The sequence below is a fragment of the Lipotes vexillifer genome, unplaced genomic scaffold (assembly GCF_000442215.2).
Source record: "Lipotes vexillifer unplaced genomic scaffold, Lipotes_vexillifer_v1.1 scaffold1007, whole genome shotgun sequence".
Classification (NCBI taxonomy): Eukaryota; Metazoa; Chordata; class Mammalia; order Artiodactyla; family Lipotidae; genus Lipotes; species Lipotes vexillifer.
In genome coordinates this window covers 412,874-423,327 of record NW_006782358.1, presented here as the reverse complement: position 1 = coordinate 423,327, position 10,454 = coordinate 412,874, and the positions used below count along the sequence as shown (strand labels likewise).

The 10,454-nt window shown below is 40.3% G+C and overlaps 1 protein-coding gene across 2 annotated transcripts in view; it reads right to left on the bottom strand.

Moving 5' to 3' along the window:
- CEP120 (centrosomal protein 120) overlaps positions 1–9,888 on the bottom strand; it is a 79,237-nt gene extending 69,349 nt beyond the window's left edge. Inside the window, exons 1-4 of one of the 2 annotated variants that reach the window (XM_007455251.1) lie at positions 9,806–9,888; positions 5,362–5,518; positions 3,440–3,554; positions 206–347 (exon numbers count right to left, since the gene is read on the bottom strand). In XM_007455251.1, coding sequence (XP_007455313.1) covers positions 206–347; positions 3,440–3,554; positions 5,362–5,489 — 385 coding nt within the window. In that variant the 5' untranslated portion in view covers positions 5,490–5,518; positions 9,806–9,888. Of the gene's footprint in view, positions 1–205; positions 348–3,439; positions 3,555–5,361; positions 5,519–9,205; positions 9,255–9,805 lie in introns of those variants that run through there. The other variant, XM_007455250.1, reaches the window with a different exon arrangement.
- Positions 9,889–10,454: the final 566 nt, after the last annotated feature.

Here is a 10,454-nt window from a genome sequence, read left to right as displayed (position 1 = left end):
CCCTATTTCTAATTTTTGCAAACAAGAGATAAAAGCAACAAGTGTTCATGTGTAACAATGTTCCAGAGTTTGTCTGCTACTCTAGAGTAAGATCAGTTTACACTCCTGCATCTATCTTCCTATAATACCTCCTCCCCTCCCTTCCTCAAGTTCTAGTGCACAGATATAACTTCTCAGAGAATAATCTTAGAGATGATGTACAAACCTCTTCCATCTCGAGGAGGGGCTCCCTTTGCTTTAAAACTATCCACTGGTGCCTTTGTATCTGTTTCCAAAGCAATGCTTATCTGTATCTCAGACTTGAACTTGGTATATTTATTACTCAGCAACTGGTACCATTTTGGTGCCTAGAGAGTAACAACAAAACAAAACAAAAGCAAAACTTCTTAATTGTTAATAGGAAATATACAGTAGTGGGAATGTTTTATAAGGTTCTAAATATATTTCCTGTAGTTTCACAGTACTTTCTCCTCTTTTAAAGTATTTTCTTTCCCCACATTTTCCTCAAAAGAAATTAATCCTGCTTAGGAAACTAACTGAATTTCCTCGTGAAAAAATTAAGTATAAGTTTAGATTGCCTTCCTTGTTTCTACTCCTATGCTTCAACAGGTAATAATATATTAAAGAGAAGGAAACCCAGTACGTGTATTTCTTTCTATCTTCACTCATATCCCTAATCTTACTTCATCCCTTATAACAACAACAAAGACTATCAATTTTCCATTTCCTAACCCCTGATTTTTCACTTTTTCTGTTATACGTTTTCTGCCTGCCACATTTCTGCTTTGTTCTGTTTATATCAAATCAGAAAACGAAAAGCTTAGTGTTAATAAAAGTACTAACAAAATACTTAAGTAAGGTCTAATGGTAGAGTTCTGGGTTATGAACCATGTATTTGACTGAAACTGAAATAGAAAGGGTTTCTCACAGAATGAGGTATCCTAAATTACCTGAATAGCCACCTCCTCCCCCAAACCGCAAGGTAACCTCGAGAATTCTAATACCGAAATCAAAATCTCATGGCCCAAGACTACGTGTATCATTAGCGAAGGGGCACCATTTCAATACGTGTAAACAGCATTCTTACTCTGACCACTGTAATATAAAGGCATAGGAACTGGTGCTTATAGTGATCAAAACCAAAAACTGCAGCTTTATATTCAAATTATGTTTGTAAGTAAAACAGAGTGAACTAGCCCACAGGTATTTAAAAAAAATCCACAACCAAGTTTTTTTAAAGGCAAAAACTCAGTTTGTTGCTGTGTTTATGACAGATATTTTCTAATTTTAAGTATAAGCCTGGAAAAAAAGACTTTTAGCTGTTCACAGGATTTATGATATATTTTTGTTATTAACTCAGAAAAATAAATCTAGGCTCTTCTGTTTGTGTTTATTTATAGAGAATCAATTTATCTTGAAATTCAAATATTCTACTATCCAACTTCAAATATTTCTTCTGCTGGCAAACAGAAGACATTAAACAGGACAATATTTGGTTTTCCCAAAACTAACATAATTTAAAAAAATTTCTCGGGGGCTTCCCTGGTGGCACAGTGGTTGAGAGTCCGCCTGCCGATGCAGGGGACACAGGTTCATGCCCTGGTCCGGGAAGATCCCACATGCTGCGGAGCAGCTGGGCCCGTGAGCCATGGCCGCTGAGCCTGCGCGTCCAGAGCCTGTGCTCCGCAACGGGAGAGACCACAACAGCGAGAGGCCCGCGTATCGCAAAAAAAAAAAAAAAAATTTCTCCTTAACTTTGTTCACCAATACAATGACAAACTGCCCTAAAGGACTAGACAAGGGGAAAAGGAACACCAAAAGCATTTAGAGGCATGATCTCAGCTCAGATATCCTCCTCCTAAAAGGATTTACCTTCTCTTTAACCAAAGCAACTGCAGAAGTATTGAGGGTCTAAGCTTAAAGAAGGAAAACGTTTTTCAGGACTTGGGGGCAGAGAGGTGATGAGTACCTAAGGATGGAGTAGAAACAAGTCCTCTTTTAAAGCAGTTCAGTTTCTTTTGAATAATTCCAAATTTGGGCCAGGTTGACTGGCTCATTTGCAAATACACACATACCCTTGGAGATATTGTAAGTTCAGTTCCAGACCACCAAAGTAAAGTGACTATTCCAACAGAGTCACACAAATTTTTTGGTTTCCTGGTGCATACAAAAGTTATGTTTACACTATCCTGTAGTCTATTAAGTGTGCAGTAGCATTATGCCTAAAAAAACAATGTACATACCTTATTTTAAAAGTACTTTATTGCTAAAAATGCTAACCATCATCTGAGCCTTCAGTGAGTCATAATCTTTTTACAATAGTAAGATCACAGATCACTGATCACAGATCACTGTAACAAATATAATAATGAAAATGTTTGAAACATTACAAGAATTACCAAAATGTGAGCAAATGCTGCTGGAAAACAGCCCCAACAGATTTGCTTGACATAGGGTTGCCACAAACCTTCAACTGGTTTAAAAAAAAAAGTATCTGTGAAGCACAATAAAGTGAACTGCAATAAAACAAGGTATACCTCTATCATTGCTATCAGTACCAAAAATGTTAGTAACAGGTAAATTTTTCTTCACAGAATCCTAATTTAAGATTCAAATCAATTGAGGACTTTAAAAGAAATTTTTCATTACTTTATTTTCTTAAGAAAGTTGGACCAAAAAAAAGTCATTAGGAAAAACTGAAAGTTAGAATTTCTAAAGTCAATAACATACAAAAAAGGTTCTAAGATATTTTAAAAGACATAAGCATTTTCAATAACAAAAAACACAGGAATCAAGACCCCGAGTAGCTCTTCCTTCCTGTGGTGGGAGTACTATTTACATAACAAGTGTCTTTCAAGAAATTCCCTTCCTCTAACCACTACGTAAGGAATGCAAGGAGCGGGAAGCAGGGAAACCAGTTAGAATGCTACTATTAAGACAGCCAAGGTAAGAAGCACAGATAGTGGCTTAAGTTGAGATGGCAGTGTGAAAATGCAGAATAGCAGATGGATCAGGAGGGAAAACCAACTGCAAAGGGTGACCAAGGAGGCCAGGAAAGGGACGTGTCAAGGAAGACTTCTAGATTTCTAGCTCACCTAACTGGTAGGAGGGTGGTGACCATCCACTGAAGCAAGGAACTCTAAAAGAGGCACACCTTTGAAGGTGAAGTGCAGGAGCTGAACGTGTTAAAGGTAATAGCAACTTGAACACAGATTTGAACTCAGAAGTTTCTTTGAGAGAGATGGTTCTAGGCCAAAAGAATGACCAAAAGGTCAGGATTTTCTAAATCAAATTCATCATAAGAACTAAGAACTACCATATTGGCTCAAGCCCATTATCTATTAGGTCCAATATTCCATGTCCTTTCCATCAATCTGTTATCTATTGAATATAACCAACTGTTTACATAATCAGTAACAAAACATCAAAAGGTCAGTACCTGCTTTGTTTCTTGAGCAGTTCTTAGGTCTAGAACAATGTAACCTATAGTTTCCCTGGCTGAAGATAAAGGATCCAAGGCAAAACAATGGAGTTTGATAGGAGTACGCTGTAGCCTGCAACATAACAATTTATGTGATAAATAAAATCGCTTTTGCTTAATACTGAACTTTCTATTAGCTTTGAAAAAGCAGCCTACTACTATCAAGACAATTATAATTTTGTAGGATAACCTATATCTATTCTATAGTTTCTGAAAAACTCTTTAACTGGCATAACTATTAATTATGTCTACTTATCTATACACCAACTAAAGTAATATACAAAACATGTCAAAAATTTTAGTCTCTCTCATCGAAGAAGCTAACATCTAGATCAGTGTTTCTCAAGCTTCTGTAATATACAAAACTCTTTTAAAGTCAAAAATTACCATGAATTTTCAAGACTGATTTTAAATTGTCTTTCTTAGACTGTCACACACACATAAAGCTTCAAATACACACGCGTATATGCTTATAGCTCTTTTTGTTGCTGAAAAAAGGAAATAAACTTAAGAATCAAATGTCATAATATCACAAATTATTAAAATTAACAACAACTCAATGTACTACATGATAAGGTCATATAAGCATGACCTTCACTGGTATAACATGGCTTCTTCTGAGTCTGGAACCCCTATACTGGCTCACTCATAGAGTAAGCTGATTGGATTTTGCCATCACTGTCATCTAATGGAATGACTATGAAACCTGCACTTGGCACAAGATCATCATTTCTATATTTAATTTATCTGTGTTATTTTCTCATTCTACAAAATACAGAGTGGTACCACTTTGCACTAACACAATTAGATACACAACCACCAAGGCAGGCACTAATATATCAAGTCTCTGTCTGAGCAGATACTCCAGAAGTCACTGAGATGAAATACAAAATTCTAATATCCTCTAGGAATTTGATACCCTTTCAAATAAATCCATGGACTAATCTAACAACAGAAGAAATTAAATTTCTCCTTGCTTTCATTTTTTAAACTTGGTACTTTTATTTCATTTAGTACTAAGAAAGAACAAATATTAAAGAGATTCTATGTTCCCCAGAGAAAACATACTTTCAATTCTTTTTAAAATAAAAGTATGTGTTCTTGCCTGCTCTGGTAGTAATAGTTCATGAAATAAGAAGAAGCTATAACTTTAAATATGTTTTATATACCAATAAAGTATTTAAAGGTCTAAAATCAAGTGTAAAATTAGAAAGAATACCTTATATAATTACTACATATATATATCTATATATCCTTGGCAAGCCAGGTAAAATATACAATAAATTTATTAATAAAAGTTACAGTGGGGCTTCCCTGGTGGCGCAGTGGTTGAGTCCGCCTGCTGATGCAGGGGACCAGGGTTCGTGCCCCAGTCCGGGAGGATACCACATGCCGCAGAGCGGCTGGGCCCGTGAGCCATGGCCCCTGAGAAAAAAAAAAAAAAAAAAAAAAATTACAGTGAATTCCAACCCACATTTAATAGTGGCTAGGCATCATGATGGCACTTCTAGAATATTTATTCTCTCAGACATTAGCAAAAAAAGAAACAAAAAAAGCAAGCTAAGCTAAGTGTAGAGGTTAAAAGCTTAGCTCTGGAGTTGAACTGGCTGCTGGGCTCTACCACTGTCCAGCTGACTGACTTAAGGCAAGTTACTTAACCTCTTAGGCCTCAGTTTTCTCATCTGTAATATGGGGGAAATAATACCTACTTCATAGGGTTAGTCTGATGTTTAAATGAATTACTGTTGCAAAGTACTTACAAATTTCCTGACACATTAAAAAACCACTCAACAAATATTACTATTATCTACTTAGAGATATATCTGTATTTACTTATAACAGACTGAAAAAGAGCCAAACAAATTGAAAATAACAGTCACCTGTGCTGATGAAGTGCTTTCCTGTCAATTTCCCAGGCTAACTCAGTAGCAAATTCTGGCTGGTCAGTATGGTCCACAGGATCAGTAGCCAACTGTTCTCCATCAAACTTTGCTTCTACTACAAGCATATGTTTTGGACGTTTGGGGAAATGGCGACCTAGAAAAAAAGACTGTACAGGTTAACCACAAGTGTACAAAAATCAAATATGATCATTTAGCATGTGTTTTAAAAACTGACATATGTTAACAGTGGTTGACTTGTATAGTCCATAAACTACCTCACTAGCACAAACTCACAGATACACTCAAATTCATGATTCATAAAAAACATTTATCAAATTGAAAGCTATAATTAATAAATTAGTGCTTCTCTAACACTAATGTGCAATGAATTACCCAGGAACCCTGTTAAAATGTAGATTCTGGTTCAGTAGGTCTGGGATGGGCCAGAGAGTCTGCATTTCTAACAAGATCCCAGGAGATGTCCATGGTGTTGTCCTTGGTTCACACTGTGAACAGCAATGATCTTAATAACATTTGAATTAAAGAGTTAAAAATGTGATTACACCAATTTTAGATATTACGATACCAGTACTTAATATAGAACAGTTAAATCATCTGGAGAGTTGAGAAATAAATTAGCAAAAACAAATTTACCTGCATCTTAATTTTCCTGCCTAACACAGTTAAGAATAACTTACAAATTAGCCAAAGGAAAATAAACACATTTATTCATTCATGTTATTTTCAAGGACAATGTTGTACATTATCAAGAAATATTAAAATATTCTATCTACACATTACTGTCCATTTGTACTGCCTGACCTCATTCCTTTACTGTTTGTTGAAGGCGTATCCAAAGTCAGGTATTACGCCAGAAAATGGGATGCAAAAAGAGTAAAACAGAGTACTTGTTCTTGAGGAATTGAGGGTCTAGTGGAAAGAGACAAACTTAAAACACTGAAAACAGAAAGCTAAAAAACTAAGAAAGAAGCACTAAGAATCTTACAGCCAACATGTTTCCAGGTCTGGTGAGGGGGATTTCGGTGAGCAGGATTTCAGTTAGGGGAGTTTTAACCACTGTTAAGTAAATACATCCCTGCTGCTACTCACCCTGCTACAAGCCACTTAGTAAGGAATTAAGCTGGCCAGAAAGAGCTTGATTGCAAACCTGTGAGTTTCAACCTGATGTTCTCATTTGAAACTCCCTATTAAGAGTCTTACCACATATGGCATGGCTCTCCCAATTAGCACTAATTGGAGGCCTCTCGCTGGACCTCATTTTCAGCTGCTCTGAAAGATCACTAAGTTTCCCAAACGAATTTCATATATGTCAAAAAACGCTGTATTTTCAGACTATCCTAACTACAGCCTCCAATAAGCTTGAAAATAGAGGATAAGCAATAGAACAGGTGCCTGCCTCGTCCCAAAGACAATGAATACCTTGAGAACAGAAACGCTGTCATTTTCGTCCTTGGAATCCAGTAAATAGCCCAAAGTTTGCTCATAGTAGAAACCCAATCATTTTATTTTGAATAAAGGGCATTTCTAGAAATGTGGTCAAGAAAATTGCAAGCAGCTCAATATAGTTGAAGGACTGGGAACACATGAACATATGGCAGGAGGGGAGATGAGGCTGAAAAGATAGGCAACAGGTCTACCATAAAGGGCCACGTACGCCACTCTTTAAGTACAGACCTTACCCCTCAGCACACCGAAGGATTTTAAGAAAATTAGATTGGCACTTCAGAAAGGTTATCCCCAGACAGTAAGGTGGACACTAAGTGTTTTCTGAAAAGAAAACATTCATGAAACAGACTACTGAGACGATTACTACAGTAGATTAGGTGGCTAATGACGGCCCCAAAGCAAGACACCCACAATGGAAACCCATTCATTTAAAAGTTTATATGAAGCACCTACTATTATTTTAAAAATAAAATCAACACTCAGTGACCATTTATAAGTTGGGGATGGAGAGGGAATGCAGGAAGATGATGACTCCCAGGGTCTTGGCTTGACGCAACAGCATGGTTACAATGAATGAAAATACAAACACAAGAGGAGGAACAGTTTGGAGGACCGTGGGCCAGTTTTAGATATGTTTGTAGCAACCCCTAACTGACCTTCCTGACTCCAGGTTCTCTTCCCTGCATGCTGCTACTAAAGTACATTTGCAAAAAAACTCTTTCCTACTTAGGAATATACACTGGCTCCCTATTTTTTAGAACATTAAACCTAAATTCCTTGGCTTTCAAGATCCTCCAAGGCCTATTCACTCTATCTGTACAAGCTTATTTCTTACCACAATATTCCTGAATATTCACCTTCCTTGGGTCTGGTCACCTTGCTGACCTCTTCACTGTTCCACCCACCATGCTCAATCCCACAGTGGCCTGGGTTGTCCAATCTCCCGGAATGACTTTCTTCTATCCTCGCTTATCTAAAGCTTACCTACCACTCAAGGCACTTCAGCCATCATCCTCTCCCACCTCCAAAACCTGCATTTACAGCCCGTATCATTTATTTTTATTTTATTTATATTACATGCCAACATATGTCCTGCACATTAATTTGATCTCCCCAAGGAGACAGAACCCTACAACCTTGAAGGGAGAGAGCACTTTACATTTCTGTTACCTCATAGCATGGGCACAGTTCCAAGTCCAAAAGCTTATGTTCACCAAATTACAATGGGATTTCAGTCCCGTATCTTTAAACAGTCAGTAACCTAACAGTTAAATCTGCCCCAACACTAAAGCTTCTGGTCAGTCTTCTCTTCCAAAACTCAAAATGTGGGTTTGTAATGTTTCTTTCCTCTTACCACCCAAATGGTGCCAGGCCCCCACAAGATACCTCCCACGGCAGGGCAGAGGGGTCCCCAGCCATTCCTCTCACCACTCAAGATGACCTCTTCGTGTCATGTTATTCAAAACCTATCCTCAATTTACCTATCAACTCCTATACCCTCCACTTTCCTGCAACCTGCTCTCCAACCACACTGAATTCAAGCAATCAAAGAACATGCCTTGTTTTTCTATACCTTAAACACACCACTGGCTCTTCCCTTTGCCTGGAATGCCTTTCCTTCCTTTTTTTTCGCCTGACAAATTTCTAATCATCCGGTAGGACCCAAATAAATGTCACTGCCTCTGGGAAACCTTTCCCAGCTTTTCCCCAGAGGTGGTCATTCTCTCTTCCACATCATGATGAATTATTTGAATTATTTATTGTTCTCCATGCTACTCCCTTAGCTTTTAGAACCAGGACTGTTTTACTCTTCCATTCCCAGCACAGTGCCTGACACTCAGTGAAGTCTCCAAATAAACAAATGTCACTCATTCAACAAACCAAACTTCGAGGCATGTGTAACAGACCCTCTCGACAACTGTAGTCCTCTACGTCCCCCGTCAAGAGCTGTAAAGGGTACAGCCACCGCAACACTTCCGAAAATGCAGGAAACGTGTACTCGAGTCAAAGTAAAGTTCTCACCAATGGTACTACCAGGAGATTGCTGAACAGAACGTGCTTTCCAGGCACACATTCGGCTCATAATATACGTCATCGACGTGCTGCCTTTGATGGAAATCGTTTTTCCAACATTCTCTGGGTCTACGGCTAGTCACGCTAAATATCACCTATCCCTAAGAGCTCTCATACTCCCTTGGGGGATTTTTAAATCAACTGGCCAACAGACCTCACTGTGTACAACTTTGAAGAAGTCTCTGGGGACGGCACAAGCAAAGATGACAGGGTTTTTCAGGTTAATAAAGCCTCGGTCCCATACTACTCTGTTACAATTCAGGAAGCAGCAGTCGCAAACGCCAAGTCCCGGGCCACTCACCTTCTAGGATGGACACGACGATGAGCAGTTGGTCGGACTTGGAGACCATGGTCGCGGTCGGCGGCCCGCAGGTCTGCTGCGAGGAAAAGGAGCCCGGGTGAGTGGCTGGCAGCCCGCGACCCCCGGCTGGGCTCCCGCCGAGGCTCCCGGTGGCTGGCAGCCCGCGCCCCCCGGCTGGGCTCCCGCCGAGGCTCCCGCCACCCGTCTGCGGCCCGGGACACCCGGACCCCGCTCTGCGGTCCGCCTGCAGCGCGCCCGGCTCCCCGGCCCCGGGCCGCCAGTCCACCCGCAACCCGGCCCCGACTCAAAAGCCGCTCGGCCACCCGGCCCGGCCTGTTTCCAGGGAGACGCGAGTCCGCCGCCTGAGGACCTTCTGCCGCCTGCGTAGCAGCTTTTTAAACGCCCCGGTAGCCGCCGCGGCCGCCGCCGCGCCCAGCTTCCACCTAGCAACCAGGCCCGCAGGCCCACAGCCCGGGCGAGGCTGGAGGACAAAGGGTCATAGAAACCAGGGCAGTCGAGGATAGAACGCCCCTCAGCTCGCTTCGCCTCCTAACGTTTTACGCAAAGTTCCAGAGCCCTGGGGAGAAGACTAGCCATTACCTCACAGCGCCCCCTGCTAGCCGGACGGAGGAAAGCGGGCAATTTGGTAGAGATCAACTGCGCAGGCGTACTACTGCAGTAAACGCTTCCGGAAGTTCCCCAGAAACGAAAGTGGATTTGTTCTCTGCTTTACGCCCTAGAGACAGCCTGGGAAATATGTCAATAGAGATTACAAAACAAAAAACAAAAAAAAAAACTAGCTCTGTTCAGGCCCCCATTGTCAACACTGCTTAAAAGTTAAGTCAGAAAAATAATGATTTAAGTCTGAACTCTAAAATCAACTAAAATTGTCCTCGCGCGGCTGCTCAAGTTTCCATGCTTTGTAAACAAGTAGCGTCAATACGGTAATTGCTGTAAACTGTTGGCGGTGACGTAAGCTCTCTGAGAATTTCCTGTCCAGTAAAATTTACCCTAGAACAAAAACATTGTCACGTGGGCCGGGGAATTAAAGGTATACGTTCTTCCACCCCCTGATGACAAAGTAATGAGCAAAGTTAAGACCAGAATAAAGAAGGCATCTAAAAGCTGTAAACCGACATTTTCCCCTTTCTACCCCTTCTTCCCCACAAACTTCAGCCTTTATTTTGGGAAACATTAGAAATCTTTCGGAGGGCACCTAGTTTGAAACGATCTTGGGCGGGATAGGTGT